Genomic DNA, 18,179 nt, shown 5'->3' with positions numbered 1-18,179 from the left:
AAGAGGAGGAAGAGCAGAGGGAAGAGAAGGAGAAGAAGAAGTTAGGAAAATTGAAAACAGTGTTTGAGATTTATGGGATACCATCAAGCAACCCAACATATGGGTCTTAGGAGTTCCTGGAGGTGTGAAGAGAGAGAATGGATTAGAAGGCCTATTCCATGAAAGAATAACAGAAAACTTGCCAAATTTGGTTAAAGTAAGGGACATCCAAGTACATGAAGCACACAGAACTCCTAATAGACATGAGCAGAAAAAAATGTTCACCATGGCCCATTGTAGTCGAACTTTCAACAGTAAAGCATAAAGAAAAGATTCTGAAATGTGCATGAGGGAAGCAACAGATTACCTTCAAAGGATCTCCAATTAGACTGACAGCTGATTTCTGATCAGAAACCCTGTAGACTAGGACAGAGAATGGAGAGACACAGTCCAAATCTAAGGGAAAAAAACTGTCAACCCAGAATACTGTACCCTGCGACACCCTCATTTATGAAGGAAGGCGAAACAAAGACTTTCTGTAACAAACAGAAATTCAAAGAACACGTCACTACTCGTCCTGCCTTACATAAGATGCTTAAGGATGTGCTACACGCAAAAACACAGAACTACAGTCATCACTGTGAAAGAAGGTGAAAGCAGAAAAATCTCCTAGCAAAAGCAGAAAGAAAGCCGAGGCAAACAATAGGGATATTTATGGGAAAATGGCAAGGCCAAGTCACTACTTATCAATGGTAAACTTGAAAGTGAACAGCCTAAATTCCCCAATTAGAAGATACAGACTGGCTGAATGGATTCAAAAACAAGACCCATCTATGTGTTGCCCATAAGAAACACATCTCACCAACAAAGACACAGGTAGACAGAAAGTAAGGCATGGAAAATATATCCCATGGTAAGGGAAAGCAAAAACGAGCATGAGCAGTCAACCTCACATCAGACACAATAGACTTAACACAAAAACTGTTAAAAGAGACAAGTGTACTATGTAATGATTAAGGGGTCACTTCAACAGGAAGATGTGACTATAATAAGTGTATATGCACCCAATGCCAGGGCACCTGGCTATTTAAAGAAAATGTTAATGGATCTAAAGAGAGACATAGACTCCAATACAAGAGTAATCAGGGACTTAAACGCTCCACTTTCCTCAATGGGCAGATCAACTAGATTAAAAAAAACTGGAAATCATACCACGTATCATCTCTGACCACAGTGGAATGAAGCTGGAAATGAACGACTTAAGAATCTCTAAAAAATACGCAAATGTATGGAGACGGAACAACAACCTGCTGAATGAAGAGTGGGTCGTAGAAGGCATCAAAAGGGAAACAAAACTATTCCTGAGAATGAATGAAGATGCAAATGCCACGTATCAAAGTTTACAGGATACAGAAAAAGCGGTGTTAAGAGGGAAATTTACAGCAATTATTGCCTACATCAAGAAATTGTAAAGGTATCAAAAAATGAGCTGTCAGTGAGTCTCAAAGACCTAGAAAAACAACAAACCAAACCCAACATTAGTAGGAGGAAACAAGTAATTAAACGTCAAAAAGAAATAAACAAAATTAAAACAAACAAAAAAAAACAATAGCTATGACATGGATACATCCCAGATGTCCTTTAACTGATGACTGGATAAGGAAATTGTGGTGTGTGTGTGTGTGTGTGCGCGTTTGTGTGTGTGTGCGCGTGTGTGTGCGTGCGTGCGTGTTTTTATTATGGAATACTATCCAGCTATAAAAATGAGTTGAATCCCGTCTCTTGCAACAAAATGTATGCAGTTGGAGATCCTTATGCTTAGTGCAGTGAGATAAGCCAGTCCCCAAAAGACCAATACCATACTTGAAATTTATCCACCTTACAAAATTAAAAAGAAAATACCACCTGGAGACCCTCTTTAAAATGCTGGTCTCACATCTGCACCAACAGGGTTAAATGGGTAAACCTTGGGTCGAGCAAAGGATCCTGAATGTTGATATCTCCCTTCCCCGTCTGCAAACCTTGTTTTCAGAAACTCTGATGTAAATGGTAAAGGTGGCAATGGGCATATACGAACATGTTGAGAGAAACAGTGAGTTGTACAGCGAGGAGAGAACTGAGCCAAACGGAGTCCCATGAAACTCTCAGCATGTCAGGGCCACTTGGGAGGTGGGGTTAACCAAGATACTGACAGACTCACAGAGTGCAAAGAGGAGCGCAGAAGCAACACGTAGTTATGGAGGACAAAGGAGACAGGAGGAAAGCAACGAGAAGAAGTACAGTAGTCAACTGTGTTGACCACTGCTGGGAATCAGTAAAGGGGGGGCCAGAGTACGTTCATCTGGTATAGCCCCATGGAGGTCACCAGTGACTTCAGGATGGATACAGGATGGGTAAAATTAGCCTAAGTTTGTTGAGGTTCCTCAGTTTTCAAAGAGATGTATTTATTTTATTGGAAAGTCAGAGTTACACAGAGAGAGAAGGAGAGGTAGAAAGAGAGAGCGAGAAAGAGAAAGAGAGAGAGGTCAAGAGAGAGAGAGAGAGAGAGAGAGAGAGAGGTCTCCCATCTACTGGTTCACACCCAATTGGCCACAATGGTCAGAACTGTGCCGATCCGAAGCCAGGAGCCAGGAGCTGCTTCTGGGTCTGCAACGCGGGTGCAGGGATCAAGGACTTGGTCCATTCTCTACTGCTTTCCCAGGCCACAGCACAGAGCTGGATCGGAAGTGGAGCCGCTGGGACTTGAACCAGTGCCCACGTGGGATGCCCGCACCACAGGCCGTGGCTTTACTTGGTATGCCACAGCACCTACTCCAAGGTTCCTCATTTTTTAAAATGATTTATTTATCCTATTTGAAATCCGTTTTGAAATCTATTTGAAAGTCTATTAGAAATCTATTTGAGTTACACACAGAGAGAAGGAGACACAGAGAAAGAGAGAGGTCTTGCATCTACTGCTTCACTCCCCATCTGGCCACACTGGTCGAAACTCCTCTGATCCGAAGCCAGGAACCTGGCGCTTCTTCCGGGTCTCCCTCATGGGTGCATGGGCCCAAGGACTTGGGCCATCTTCTACTGTCTTCCCAGGTCATATCAGAGAGATGATCAGAAGTAGAGAAACTGGGACTTGAATATCACGCCCATGTGGGATGCAGGCACTGCCGGCAGCAGCTTTACTCACTATGCCAAAGTGCTGGACCTAAAGGATGCTTTCTCTGACATACCGTTATTCCCAGAATCCCGGTTTCCACTTACATTTGAGTGGACTGATTCATCTCCCAATGTAACTGAGTAGTATACTTGGGATAGTCCTTTCTCAAGGCTTTAGAGATAGTCCTCACTTGTTTGGTAATGCTCTTGCAAAGGAACGCAGGGAACTCCAACTGACGACCGAAGCCATTCTCCAAAACGCAGATGACATTCGCACTTGCAGGTCCACCCACGAGGACTCAGATAAAAGTAAAACCTAGATCTTAAACTCCTTAGGGAGACAATGACACGTTTCCCCAACCAAAGCTCAGATTTCCAAACAAGAATTAAACTGCTTAGGACATATTATGAGCCCAGGAAGACGTGCTCTTTCACTGAAGGTTCAGGAAGGTACTGTGCATGGAGCCACCAAAGATAAACAGCTAAGGACGTTCCAGGGAATGGGGGTGGGGGGTGGATTTTGTAGGATATGGATTCTAGGATTTGGTTGACAGCCAAATCTATCTAGGAGACTATTTAAATGGTCCTGACACAGACACTCTTCACTGGGCAGAGGAGCAACCAGTGGGTTTTCCGGAAGGGATTCAAGAACTTGTAGGCACTAGGAATAAATATCTCGGACAAGTGGGTCTCTCTCTTTGCGCAGAGAAACGGGGAATAGCGTTGGGTGCACTCACTCGGAGGCTGAGTCCACTTTTGTGGCCAGTGACCTACTTTTCTAAGTAACCAGATCGGGTGTCGTCAGTATGGCCTGCATGCCTAAGGGCAGTCACTGCCACAGCACTTCTAGCTAATTAAGGTCTTTATGAACTCTGGCAAAGCTCTGATCTCCCTACTCAAATAATGAAAAATCCTGATAGATGCACACAGCTTGGAATACCCCGTATCTTAACTGCCTATTGCCTGTGGCAACCTAACCCAGACTTCAGGCCAGATTTTACACCAAATCCTCAAGTCTCAGAATGCCCTTCCTAAGGTAGTCATGAACCACTGACTAGCACAAGAATACATACTGGTACAACAAAGTGGAGCACGTGCAGTGATTAATGGGCTGTGTCACATTTACGCCAACAGAAACCTCAGAATCACGGTCTGATCTATTGTCCATTGACCTGCTCAGGATGAGAACAGCACCTAAGGCTGCCCTTAAACTGAGCACGTTTGAAACGCTACATTGAAGACCCTTTTCAATTCTGAGGTTCTCTTTGATCCCAGTACTCAGAAAAAGCATGTTGCCAAAGTAGGACAGGCACTAGAGGCTCTGAAAGAGTATGGGAACAGAAACTACCCCGGGACAAGTCCCCAAAAGTCACAAGCTGCCAAGCTCCCCAGGAGTGCTCATTCTGTTAAAAACTTGGAAGGGATGAACCACTTCTGACCAAATTACAGCCTACACGGAAGGGACCTTCCAAGGCGCTACTCAGCGCTCCCACTGCAGTTAAGATACAGGGTATTCCAAGCTGGGTACATCTGTCAGGATTTAACCTTTTACTTGTTGAATCTTCGTAAGTGTACATAAGATAAGCCTTCCTACCCTTGTGGGCCAACTGAAGACCTCAACTACTCTTCAAAAAGTTAAAGCATACGTAAAATCATTTCGTTTGGTCACCTCAAGGCCAGTGCACACTGTGGGAGACACGTCTTTCCTCCATCTTCTCATTTCTTTGTTACAGGCAGGAAAACTCCCTGGTGTGCTCGTCTCACAAGAGGAGATCCAGCTGTGTCTCATGAAGCTGCTTTCAAAAACTGTCTATTGCCTGTGGCGACCTAGCCCAGACTTCAGGCCAGATTTTACACCAAATACTCAAGTCTCAGAATGCTATACCTAAGGTATCGTGGACAACTGACTAGCCCTAGAATACATACTGGTACAACAAAGTGGAACGTGTGCGGTGATTAATGGACTGTGTCACATTTACTCTAAGGGCAGTCTGTTTACTGAGAGAGACAATTGAAAAACTTTACCACCAGGCTTGGTTCCATACTTTGGGTAAGGAAAGCCTATTAGTCCCCACTATTTGGGAAACAATAAATGCTCCCTTTCTTAAGAGGATCCCACCTATGGTCTGTCTTTCCAATTATGCTCGTGCTGAGTGACCAAAGTAATGATGACCATGCAGGGGCCACACCACTGGCACAAGCAGACAGAGATCTTCTGCCTCTTCACATAGACGCACTAGATTAGACAGGCAAGATTTCCACTCCCAGGATACGAAAGGTCCATGACCCCGACCAGTACAAAGTAACTCTAGAAGATGGATCATCATTCTTCAGCATCCCCTCAAGATCAAGGGACAGAATTCTCCAAGGGGAGGGAGGAGATGGCATGATGTAACTAGGCAGTTATTCGACGTTTAGGCGAGCTGTAACTCTTGTACCCTTGCAAAGCAGTGTCTGTCTCTTGAACTGGCAGCTTGATACGCTCACCCTCCCAGGGCGCACCTGTGGCATCCTCCACCGGGGTGCACGCTAAGACTCCACCTCATCTGTGTACCTGATGGGGGGTACCACACTGCACCTCAGAAACAAGTGGCAGAGGGGGAGGAGGCAGCATGGGGGGCGGTGGGGGGGGCAGGAGGCAGAAGGAGGAGGAGAGAGGCCAAAGGGGGGCGGAACAAGGAGGGGGGCTGGTGAGGGAGGCATGGGGAGGCAGTGGGAGGTGGGTGCGGGGGTAGTCGTGGGAGAGCGGGTAAGCCGTGGTTGAAAAGGGGAAGGGGGCAGGCGGGTGCGGGAGGGGTGGCTGGGGCTGGATGGAGGAAAGCCCGTGGCTGAGCAACTATGCTCAGAGGTGTGGCTCTTGTTTCCCCCCTTAGTTGCCGCAGACCATGGTTAGGAGGTGGGGGAGCAAGGTGGAGCAAGCAGGGAGTGGGCCAACGGGAGGAAGTCCTAGGTGCAGGAGCAGGCAAGGGGAGGTGCGGGGGAGGCAGGGTAGGAAGGGAGAAGGGTGGCGGGTGAGGGGAGTCCTGGGGTGCAGGCAGTCCTGCGGGGAGGGCGGGTGGAAAGGCTGGTGGGAGGAAAGATGGAGGGACGGCCAGAAGGACTGGCAGGAGGAAAGACGGGGCAGGCGGAGGGTGGAAAGTGCTGATGGGAAGAATGGGGGTGGGGGGGGGCAGAATGGAGGGCCGGAGGAAAGATGCGAGGTTGGGAAGTGCCGGCGGAGGGACTGAGGACAGATGAGAGGCGGTGGGGGGTATGGGAAGGGCTGGCGGTAGGAGGGGAGGCTCGCTTTCTACAGCTGAACACGCTCAGGTGGCCGCTCTTGTTTTCTTCGCCTTTCACCACAGGCCACCCAACAAAGTACACTTTCTCCCGTTCTAGGGCAATACTTTGGCCCGCTCATGACGGGTTTTTCTGTGAGGGGTGATGCACAATCACAAGACGATGGGTATTTATTCCTCGACCGCTAAATAAATACGCCATTCGTATCTGCGCACGTTACCACTCTCTGGTTAGTATTTGCGCACGTCTCTAGTCTCCCCTAAGTATTTTTAGCTTGGCAGGAGACATGACCCCCAGGAACCCCGTTCAGAGATGAATATAATCGTTGCCCACCTCAAAAGGATGGAGTAGGAACAGGAATGGGCCGCTGTCCGTGGCGCTGGGTTAGGCACGGTGTCCGCGGCAGGCCACGAGGCCGGCATTGCCGCGCCATCGTCCAGGAACAGGAAGTGCCGGAAAACGACGGCAGCGTCAGAACGCCAAGCGTCACCCCCTCGTGCAGAGGGGGTTTCCGCGAGGCAGAAGGGGCGTGGCTCCGCAGGGACGGCCTTGCGCAGGCGTTGTGCTGACCAATCAGCACGCAGCCCGCCCAGAGCCAACCCTGTGTGAGAGGAACTCATTGCGGAGGGGGTCGCCGTTGATCTTGCTGTCTTCAGTGCCTGTGAGACCCCTGGGGAGGCGGCAGCAGCAAGTGACTGGGGTGGGCGGTGCTCTGCGGCCATTTGGGGACCTGGATTGGCTTCCCGGGTGGGGCCGGACCGGCAGATGTCTGGGGGTACATCCTCCCATTGGCGTTGTGTTTTGTCGGGGCCTGAGGGAGACCCTGAGGGAGGGCGAGCAGTGACTTGAAAGGCCGAGTTCGGGGTTGGGGTTGGGGTTGGGGTTGGGGTTGGGGCTGGGGCCCAGGCTTGCGCCAGGCGGCTTCCAGGCACGGGTTGGACCACTCCTGAGGTCCTTGGAGGGTGGTGTCGGAGGCGTTGGGCGGGGGGGGGAGCTGTGGGTCTGTGGACCCGGGGTGAGGCAGGGATGTCTGTGCGTGTCCCTACTGCTCTGCCAACGGTCAGGGCCTGCCATTCGGGTCACCAGAAGGCCTCCTGGGGGTGGGGGCTGCCTATGGCGCGTCAGCAGGCCCCAGTGCTGGAGCCGGGATCTTTCCATGGGAAGAGGGCGGCACAGGGGACTGCGGGTAGGTGTGAAGCGTGGGAGTGGCGGTCCCCTGCCCAGTCCTGCCCAACCCTGCCTGTGCCTCCCTCCCTGCCCGCAGCAGGAGGCTGGAGGTTCGCCAGGCGGTGGTGCCGTTGGCCTCCATGACGCGGCATCCGTGGCACGGCCCCCAACTCCTGTCCCCTGCCCCCATGCCTTTAGCCCGGGAGCCTTCACTCGCACGTGGAAGCATGCAGCCCGCCATGGCGCCCGAGAGCAGGAAGCGCTTCCGGGAAGCTTCAGCGACCCGAAGCAAACCCTCCCATCTGGAAGCCTGGAACTTGCGGCACCAAGGTAAAGGGTGGGCGGGGCCGGGGCCCAGCTTCTCTTATGGATGTGCCCTTCCCAGGGGAGGGCGGGGCTCATCTCTGGCACGTGGCACACTGGGCGGCCCCGGTCCCCGGGTCTTGCCTTTGGCCTCCACCGCGTGGCAGACGCGCCAAGCCCGGAGTCTGAAAAATGGCTTTGCAGACTTGGCAGTTCCCTCTTGAGGCTTCCACCACATGGCAGGGTGCCAGTGGCTTCCCACGGCCGCTGTCCTGGCCCTGCGCGTCCTTACTTCCCACGTGTCTGACGTGCAGCGCAGAGCTTTCTGAGCGCCAGACCCCGATGGCCTGGGACAAAGGCCAACGTAACCTGGTCTTGGGCCCTGGCCCGATTCCAGCGTCCTGCACCTGAGGAATGCCCCTGGCAGGTCTGCCTTCAGAGGGGTTGCTGGCCAAGAGGCTGAGAATCACACCCCACCCTGAGAGTGACGGTTCTCCCTGAGAAATGTTCCGCGTTGGCTACACCTTTAACCAAGTGTGTTTCTCCTCATTTCAACGCAGCCGGCAATCCAGGAATTGATCCCCACGGGAACAGCTCTGCTTCTGCTGGAGCAGCTGCGCTGGAAGTGGAAGTGGGGTAATGTGTTTAAAGTGTGTTTTGCCCGCCACCTAAGCTACATTGAGAACAGTGACCTTTGGCCCCACTAATAACTATTCCGTAGGAAACACGTGGCATGAGAGGTCTTCCAAATCACCTGCCATTTTATCTAGCTTTGTTTTAAATCTCTGATGTGGCTTTTCCACAGGGATGACGCCCAGAAGGTGTCACGAGGACGTACAGGTATGCTTTCTCAGCTATTTGCCCTTGCAAACAACCAACCTAAACCATAAAAAGCATTATAGTAGACAGCATTGCACGCTGGACTACAGGACTGGTCTCCTCGTATGTAGGATTCTGTGTCAGTGTCGTGAGTGATTCAGCTTCACAGGTTTCCTTACTTAGCTTTTTAGATTGTTGATGCGGAAAGCAAGAACGCTGCTGACGGTCTTCTGATGATAAGAGTAAGAGTGACCCTGTTGCTTTGTCCAGGTAGAAATGTCATGCATTCAAAGACAGTGGGGGGTGGGGGGAGAGATCTCCTTTTAGCACATATACAGTATGCGCTATGTTAATTTCTCATGCTACTAATATAGTTAATGTTTTTTACAGATATCTGATGTTTTCTTTGGAGTAGCCTACAAATTGCGTCCTCTGGAACACAGTTTTACTGTCAACAAACTGAGTATTAGAGATTTCAGATAATTTTTCTAGCTATTGAGGAGGTGCAGTTGGATCCAAACAGTCATAAATTTTGTAGTGCCGTGTGAAATGTCTGTTACGCTAGCTGTCTGAGAGGACCACACTGGTAAAAACGTGTAAATTTCTGGCTCTTCGCCAAGAGCCTTTAGCGAGAGGACCCTTAGCAAAGAATCCCAACCAATTTTGGACACCTGTGTAGAGATAACTCACCTGTGCAAGTATGCTTTGAGCGCTCTGTTCTTTTGGTGTGGACAAAGCTGTTCTTCTAGGAGTCGCTCAAGAGATGGATTGGTATGGATGGGTAGAGTAAGTTTAGAATATTTTTATGGCCCTGCAGATCCCTTGTGAGTAACGGAAAATAACTCAGTAGATTCCCGAGGGAAAATCCGATGCTTACTGAAGCATTACGTGTAGTTTGAGAATTTTTAGAAACACAGTAATAGTGGATACCAATGTGTTCTTCAAAGCTCGGGGACAGTCTCTACCCTTGAACCTATTTATTTGCTGAACGTGGAACTTGCATGCCCACAGGCATTGCCTCTCTCGGTCAACTTCAGCTAAAAGAATCATTTACCTGGTGGTTTCAAAGCAATCTTACTGTGTGTTGAACTATTTTTCTATCATTTTGATGGAGCTGCTAAGCATAAAATGCTTGGTGTGTGTTATCCATTTAGCGCTAACTATATTCTGCATAATGGTGTCCTTTGAACTTGAGGGTACCTCATAAGTGTAAACAATTTGATCTTTTTAACCAAGTTCTCATGAACTTGAAGTCGTGTTTTGAGACTCTTTGTACGTATTTTCACAAGCGGGAACTATTTTCGTGATTATTCCTTCTTTCTCGTCCCTAAATTAAAAGTTGATCCATCCGTAAACAACTAGAGTTGGAATACTAGCATTGCCCCGTACGTGTTCACAGAAGATGAGTAAATCTTGCTTTTCGGAACGGTGTCCGTATTAGGATTTGTAGATGTCTTTCCAATACTGCTGAGCCAACGTCTCCCATGTTGATTTGGATATATGGGTACAGAGTACTTTTCCACATTAAGTTTCAGTGAGTATTTATCTTCCATGTAGCTGACGTTCAGTTGGCCCTTCCGGCAAAGAGAAGAAGGCGCACAGTGAATGCAGATAATTCTCCCAACGCTACCAAGGAGAAATTTGAGCAGATCTTGAAAGTGCAAAAAGAGCAATGGTAATGCGCTAGACTCCTTTGAATCGTAACATTTCTATCATTTCTCTCTCTTTTAAGATTCATTTATTTGTTTGAAAGTCAGAGTTACGCAGGGAGAGAAGGGGAGGCAAAGAAGAGAGGGGCCTTCCATCCGCTGGTTCACTCGCCAGATGGCCACGACGGCTGGAGCTGTGCCCATCCAAAACCACGAGCCAGGAGCTTCTTTGGGGTCTCCCACGCGGGTGCAGGGGCCCAATGACTCGGGCTGTCTTCCACTGCTTTCCCAGCCCAGGCCATAGCAGAGAGCTGGATTGGAAGCAGAGCAGCCGGGACTCGAACCGGCACCCATATGGGCCGCCAGTACTGCAAGTGGCGGCTTTATCCACCACGCCACAGCGCCGGCCCCTCTATCGTTTCTGAAGCGTTTATTGGTGCAGGGAACTTTACACAATCTTCTATTCATTGGTGACTCCCGGGAAAAGGCTATTTCCCCTCAGTTTTACTTTAGGTAGATAAGTTTCCTAACTTCTGTGTACATCACACACATGCACACGCATCAGAAACACACACGTGCACGCACACACGACTTAGAAGCCAACGAATATGATTTGTTTTTGTCCTTTCAGGTAAGGACGACATTTTCTTCCCATACAGTCAGGTTATATACACTTCTGGAAATGCGATAACTGACTGAAATGTAAATGTGTTAAAGCATTAGTCACTTGAGACTCAGTGATAATTCAGTTATGTAAAAACAGCTAATCATATTGTAAATGTTTTGTGTATTTTGACTACATTTTGTTAATTTTGTTTTTGTTGCTTAAATATTGCTGGTGTGCAAGTAGGAAGAAGCAGTTAGTTTGGAAATTGTCCAGGGTGAGTGGGTGTGATATCCTCATTGAATTCTACATACCATATGAGATTCTCCACGTCATATGATAGAAGGAGGAGGTGGAATGTAAACACTTTTAGATAAAATTAATATTCTGGAAAATGTACGGTGCACCCAATCCTCCTCTTGCTTCAAGAGGTAAAGTGTGTGAGACAGCTTCTGTACCAGTCAGTTAGGAACAAGCACCTCGGCAATGAGAACAAAACTTTTCTCCTTTTGTGTTCCCGTGAGAAGTTTTCAGCTACTATTTGTCCCCTTCTCCCTTTGCACTAAAAAAGCGTGTCAAATAGGTTTTGTTTGCGTATGTTGAATTTTCCATGTCATTGTGAAATCCGACTGTGCTCATCACTATGTTTTACAGGCAAAATATCCGCTACAGCTATTCTCGGCAGTTCCTGACTTTCTTTGAAGAGTGGGACACGGGTGTGCGGAAAACCGCGAAACAGCAGGAAAGACTAACTGTTGGTATCAGGCTAGGCCTCTTAACTGATTACTCGGTTGTAGCCAAAGTCTCCAGTAGCAACAGTTCATGCAGAAATTGCAGAGAGAAATGAGAGCTCATGAGCCCAGATGGACAAAGGAGGGTGGAAGGGGCGATGATGGGAGACTGCACGACCCTTTGGGCTGTGGTGAGCTTGTTAGGTCATCAGTCAGGCGTGAGCGTGGGTGGGGGGAGCAGTCACTGCCTTTTGGGGGTAGGGGGAGAAGGCAAGGAATACTTCCTGGATGCGGGCTGCTGAATGGACTAGTGGAATACAGTTACCGAGAAGCATTGCAAGTCCAAGTTAGGTTAGTGTCATGGTGATCGTGAATTTCAAGCGATACCAGCTGTGGTCACTGTAGCACAGCAGGTAGGGAGGTGGGCTTTCCAAGACTGGGGTATAGCCAAGCACAATGACAGAGGGAGAAAAGGGGCGAGGTCTGTCTTCAGGGCCAGAGATACAGTGACAGACTGTGGAATTTAAGGTGGGGTTGAGGAAATCGGTGCCACAGGGATGGGCTACTGGACAGCAGAAGTTGTTCCTTTTGATGATGTGAGGCCCAAGAGATTTCCCAGCTGTGGTACAACGTGAGTGACTCACAAAGTTTGGGCGATCGTGGCTACATGTTGGGAAAAATGGAGAAACACTAAGGTACAGTGGTTCCAGGGTGTCTGGTGGCTCCAACTCTGGTCCGACCAGTGGCTACCTGTGAAGCCACGAGAAAAGTGTTTCTCTGCCTCGATTTCCTTCTTTGGTGAATGGAGGCCTAAGGTGAGGACTTAACTCTCAGACACGCATTGAGATTAAATGAGGGATTTAGGGGATGATGTCATTGGATGGCTCAGAAAGGCACCTGACGTGTAGAGTTCTAACCTAATTCCACTATTATTTATATTGTGTACGCAGTAAGCTTACCAGGAATAACAAAATCTAGGGGCCGACTGCACAAGTGTGCAGCAGGTGGGGGAGAGGACAAAAGCACTGCTGGAGTGCAGGTCAGGGAACAGGACGGCCAGCATTATGTGCATGTCAGAATGAACAGGAGTGTATACACGCTTTCCATATTGGTAAGAAACACTGTTTCTCACGTGATATCTGTTAGGTAGGTAGGATTACTGTACGGATTTTACCAGTGCATGGCAGACTGATTATTGAGAAGAGTCTCTGTGGACTTTGAAATCAAGAACTAAGGCGTATGTTAAAAGGAAATTGCTTCCCACTCAATGACTGAAAGAAAGAATTAGTGTGTGTTCTTGGTGTAGAAATGTTGAACACACGCAATTAAATTTGTTCACAAAAGCTGTTAAAGCAGAACTCGTTAGCAAGTATTGATTTAAAGACAGGTCTTTAAAACTTAGCGTCGGTTGGTATATGTTTTCTACATGTCAAGATTTATCTGACTTTTATCCCTTCTTAAAAATATTGTAGAGGATGCTTCACGACCACCGAAGGCTTTTCCTGCAAGCTAAAAATGTTCAAATGGAGACGCTGACTACAGTTAAGAACCTGTATGAGGAATTCTTAAAGGTCAGTTGTGTTTGGTAATACAATGCATTCTTGAGAAATACCATGTGCATGTAGTGGTAGAAGACAGTGTGGTTCTTTCCACACTTACGGAAAAATAGCTTTTCATTATATATATTTGTGACTCTTATTCTTTTTGCATCTTTCAATTGATTCTTCCATCTTTAAGGCAGCCAGTGAATGTACTTTCCATTTTAGAATTCCATACTGGTCTTTATTTCGGCGGGGAGGGGGGGAGAGTAGGGAAGCAGGTAGGATTGGAGGGCTGTATTTAAATCAGGAATAGTTAAATTGTAAATTTGCCAAGGAAGATGCATCTTGTGCTCATAGAGTATTGATTGCTTGTTAACATGTTCAATTCTCATGCTTTCATGCAGAACAACTGATTTTTAGATGATCAGCAGTAAACGCAGTGGAAAGTAGGATGGAAGTCAGTCCTTTCCAGATGTCTTTTTTCTGGATATTCTACAGACTTTGTTTTGGTTGTTATCGAGCAAGTAGCAAGTGTAAGCATTGAGTACCCATTATTTTGTACCATGTCCTGTGAGGTTCATCTTGTCATACTTATGGCACAGTCACTTTTAGTTCTTTCTTCATAATAATGGTAAGAGATGGCCCAGACACTGACCTTTGTTTCCCGCAGGTATGCATGGTTCAGGAACCAATGCAGTCTTGTTTCCAGGATGTCCTTTTTAAGAGTCTTGTGATGCTGCTTATTAAAACGTCGCTCATCTAGACAGGTTGAGATGGTTTTTTTGCAAACTGCTCAAGGGAGCTTTGAACTATAAATCTTTGACCGGCCTTAGAATTCTCTGTCTACAAAGTGGTCATTTAAGAGGAGCTAGCAAGTGGAGAGACATGGAACTCCCATGTTCCCCAGCTGTCCATCTGGGAATCGGGGTGAAGACTCGCATAGAAAGATACCTTCTAAATGTCAGCGCTGGGTATTACCAAAGTTAGGGTAGAAAGTTTGGCACTAGGTTTTGGCGTCTTCCAAATCCCGCATCCTTCCCGGCCGGTGTCCCCTGCAGTTTTTACCCACCTCGGTGGTGGCACTTTCATTGCTTTCTTTAATCTCCCTTGCTTGTATCCTCACCTGAGTTCTGAATCTGCCATCCTCCCTTCAGAGGTCTTACAGTACCACCTTCCAAAGACACAGGCCCACTCTCTCATTCAGCCCTCCCTGTAGCTTCCCCCTTGTAAACGAGTGGTGGTTCAAGGACGCCCCCACCCCTGAACAAGCTGACCCACCCTCTGAGAGCTTCCTTTGCTGCATTCCTTCTTGACTCTCACCCCTGTAGGTTGATGGCTTTCCCTGAAGGAAGTCAGCATTGCTTCCAGGCTTTGCCTAGGTTCTTTCCGGAGAGGACGTGTACCTCCTTTTTCCTTGCCTATTGAAACCTTGCTCTTTGGCCAACTGAATCACTGGCGGTCTTCAGCTGTGTGGCCGCAGCATGTTGCCCTTCCCCTCCTTTCGATAATCGTGCTGTTTCGGCGTGGATGCTTGCTCCTGTCACGGGGATATGGAGGAGACGGTGTATTCATTGATCGTATCACACCATAGCACTCGACATGGTACATTTTCTTAGTATGTGCTGCTTCACTGTTTGTTGAATGAAGAAAGATTCAGAACATACTCTACGATACATTTTCCTGAACGCGAAGCTGACATTTAACAAACCGTTTATAGTTTCCTCTGAGCAACTCATGTTATGTGGAGCACTAGTGGTAGTGGGTGGGTCATTAGCTGTGAAAAATTATGGCATAACCTGACATGGGACTGCCAGTCTTTCTCTGTCTCTGCTCCATCTTCCCCTTAACTCTTCAGCTGCCCATTTTCCCCAACTCATTGTACAACTCTTGTACCTCCTGTGGCAGCATCGCCCTCAAATCTGACTTCTGAGAAATTTCCAAGCGGGTGCTTTTGTTGCCTATATTCATCACAATTCTTTATTTGAAATAAAAAGTGAGCTCATTTGAATATTTGAGTGTTACTCCTGAAATTTCAGTTTGCCCTTTTAGAACATGAGCCACGTGTGGTGGTTTCTGACTGAACCCGAGTTTCTGTTTTAGGGTATCAACGACTTGGAGCTGAGCCAGCAAAGCCTGCTTACTGATGAGCAAAAGAAGCTCAAAAACGAAATTGACATCTTGAAGAACAAAATTATTGCTGCAACTGTAAGCAGTCTGTGTTTAATACTGAAATCTAAGGATTGATTGATGCGAGCCGAGGGATATTTCACTTGCAGAAATGTGTGTAATGATTATCGGCATTTCCTTGTTTTGAAGGAGCAACAGCAAGAGTTGGCGAGTATTCAACAATCTCTGCAAGCCATGCTGCTTCTATGAATCTGAAGAAGGAACTTCCACTCAAGTTCTGTCTGAAAGTCCAACGTTAGCTACACTAATTCAAGTTCTCGCAGATATAAGCACATCTTCTTTGTCACTAGTTCGTTTGTGAAATGCAAGACCATGTTTCTCTTGCCCCCCTGAACCCTAAACAGTAATGTGATCAGCAGCAGTGGAGGGGTTACGTGTATAACACTCTGGCTCTTTGGTAGTGATGGTGAAGTTTCCTCCCTCCTCCGGTCAATGTACGTGTAGCAGTAGGGATGACAGGGTTTTCGGTTTGGCCTCAGCGGATCTGTGTCGGTCTCAGAAGGCAGAGCTCCCTCTAGAGGGTACATCGTCCTTCCTTGAAGGAGTAAAGAAGACAAACTGTAACCTGTGCACTGTCTTGTATTTCCTCCCTATGGTATGGAGCCAATTCATAAGCAAATGCTGTTTCCAAAAAGACCCTACTCTAAGGCCTTACAAGCATAGTTAAAAGCAACTCACCTCTGGGTGTTTGAAAAAAGCTAAGCTGGGACACATAATTAAGATACCTGGCGAGATATCTGTGCTAAGCTGTGGATTTCTGATTTTGTCATTTTCCACACAGACATCAAGGTGTCATTCAAGGAAGTTCTGGTCCACCAGTAAATAACACCTGGCCTTAGTGTTGATTGCCAGTATTTGGTTAACAAACTTAACAAACAAAATTGATTTGTTCGTGATGACGATAATTATTACTTTATGATAATTTAATTAGAATAAGTTGTTATGTAATGATTTAAGTTTCTCAATGCTTGTCTTCAGACAAAAGTAACCAGAGTGCTTTGCTTTTCCACTTTGATATTAGGTGAGAATGCGGAATTCAAATGCACATTCCTCTGAGAAATGATTAATTCTGATAGGTTTCCCTTTGTAATTAGAATACGTTGTTATGTAATGGTCTGATGATCTCACTTGTCTTCAGACATAAAATAACTAGAGTGCTTTGCTTTTCAGCTTTAATCAGTGAGAATGTGGAATTTTAGATGCACATTCCTCTGAAGAATGATTAATTCTGATAGGTTTCCTCTTGTAATGTATACATTTTACATTTAATGACACCTCAAATTGTTCTGTGGATACATTTCATGCAATAAATATGCAATTATTTAAAGTGTATTTGGGAAAAGTCAGTGAAATGAATTCTTTGTGCTGATGAAATTGTCTTAAAAATCATTCAAAAATACCGCGTTTGTTAGGAGAGGGGTGACTTTCTGTGGACTTTCCATTTTATTTACTTTTTGAAGATGTATTTATTTGAAAGTCAGCCTTATAGCGAATGATGGAAAGACAGACAGACAGACAGACAGAGAGAGAAGGGAGAGAGAGGGAGAGAGAGAGCTTCAATCCGCTGGTTCATTCCCCAGGTGGATGCACATTTCAGTACAAAAGTCTAAGAACTACATCTGATTATTAAGATCCTCACTTGAAAGAATTCTGACCGTACTGCAAGGGTAGAGTAAGTTCTCTAAGTGTCGTTGCTGAGAGTTCTGGTTTTCACTCTTAGCTATCTAAGTGACTTTATAACAGAGAATGAAAAGACGGGAGTTAGGATAGCATGGACTTAGTGACGTGATGGTTAATGTTTTGCTCGTCCCCTTCCTTCCTGGAATGAGTCAGCTGTCCTTCCTGGAATGAGTCAGCTGCCCAATTGAGTAGCTCCCTCGTTTTCTGAAGGGAAGGATTTTTTTTTTTTTTTTTTTGCCATTAAAGAAACTGTTAGGTGAGGGTACGTCTGTGTGTATATGACTTTTTTCTTTTAAGCTTATTTATCTGAAAGTGTTACAGAGAGAGGGGGAGGGACAGACAGTTCTTCCATCCACTGGTTCACTCCGCAAATGGCTGCAATGGCTGGGGCAGGGCCAGGCTGGAGCCAGGTGTCCCATCTGAGTCTCCCATGCGACCTGGTGCTGCAGGGGCCTGAGCACGTGGGCCATCTGCTGTTTTCCCAGGCAGGTGAGCAGGGAGCTGGATCAGAAGTGGGACTCAGACCGGCATCCATATGGGACGTTGGCACTGTACGCAAGCAGCTGAACTCACTGCACCACCGCACCAGCCCCCTATGACTTACTTTTGTAGTACAATTTTAGGTTCACACCAGAAAGATCAGAAGGTGCATAGATTCACCGTATAACCCTTGTCCCCACTAGCAAGCACAGAATTCTGCACTATCGACTTTCCACCCTAGAATGGAACATTTGTCCCAGTCCCTGTACTTAAAATGGAAACATCATTGCCACCCAGAGTTCACAGTCACATTGGGGTTAAGGCCAACGGCTATGGTCTCCAGCAGTTGCTCAGTGTATGGGGCAGTTGTGTTGGCATTCACCGCCTGCCGTTGGGCAGCTTGTAAAACCTTCTCCCAGATGCACGGATCATGGCTACTGCCTCAAGCCACGGGCACACGCCCGCAGCAGTTTCCCAAAATCTTCCAGTTAACTCCCGTTTTAATGTTTGGCCACGAGTTTCCAACAAAGCCTGCAAGAGCTTAGGCCTGGGGTCCTGACTTGGGGTCTGGCCCATAGTGAGGAGTGAAAGTAAGTAACCAATCAGGAAA

At 47.1% G+C, this 18,179-nt stretch overlaps 2 protein-coding genes across 5 annotated transcripts in view; one reads left to right on the top strand and one right to left on the bottom strand.

The window, feature by feature from the left end:
* LOC127485261 (uncharacterized) overlaps window positions 1-6,875 on the bottom strand; it is a 41,264-nt gene extending 34,389 nt beyond the window's left edge. Inside the window, exon 1 of the mRNA XM_089324707.1 lies at window positions 6,742-6,875. The gene's annotated coding sequence lies outside the window, so the exon portion shown is untranslated. The remainder of the gene's footprint in view (window positions 1-6,741) is intronic.
* A 70-nt stretch (window positions 6,876-6,945) lies between these two features.
* Window positions 6,946-16,741, top strand: LOC127485482 (synaptonemal complex protein 3-like). 4 transcript variants are annotated; one of them, XM_070067716.2, is made up of 9 exons: window positions 6,946-7,069; window positions 7,774-7,905; window positions 8,439-8,514; window positions 8,684-8,718; window positions 10,255-10,372; window positions 11,605-11,704; window positions 13,154-13,252; window positions 15,323-15,427; window positions 15,539-16,741. In XM_070067716.2, exons 2-9 carry the CDS (start codon window positions 7,803-7,805, stop codon window positions 15,596-15,598), a joined length of 696 nt encoding a protein of 231 aa, XP_069923817.1. In that variant the 5' UTR covers window positions 6,946-7,069; window positions 7,774-7,802; the 3' UTR covers window positions 15,599-16,741. The 4 variants fall into 4 exon arrangements, with proteins under 4 accessions (XP_069923817.1, XP_069923818.1, XP_069923816.1 ...); XM_070067717.2 differs by having other exon boundaries at window positions 7,028-7,108; XM_070067715.2 differs by having other exon boundaries at window positions 7,069-7,183.
* Window positions 16,742-18,179: the final 1,438 nt, after the last annotated feature.

This window comes from Oryctolagus cuniculus, chromosome X (genome assembly GCF_051225735.1).
Source record: "Oryctolagus cuniculus isolate XC-2025 breed Fujian yellow rabbit chromosome X, ASM5122573v1, whole genome shotgun sequence".
Taxonomy (NCBI): domain Eukaryota; kingdom Metazoa; phylum Chordata; class Mammalia; order Lagomorpha; family Leporidae; genus Oryctolagus; species Oryctolagus cuniculus.
This window is presented reverse-complemented; position numbering and strand designations above follow the sequence as displayed.

Coding starts and splice junctions, on each gene's coding strand:
- LOC127485482 (XM_070067714.2), top strand. CDS start 7,435: ATGTCTGTGCGTGTCCCTACTGCTCTGCCAACGGTCAGGGCCTGCCAT. Junction 7,595..7,773: donor GGCGGCACAGGGGACTGCGG/GTAGGTGTGAAG, acceptor CCATGCCTTTAG/CCCGGGAGCCTTCACTCGCA. Junction 11,705..13,153: donor AACAGCAGGAAAGACTAACT/GTTGGTATCAGG, acceptor AAAATATTGTAG/AGGATGCTTCACGACCACCG.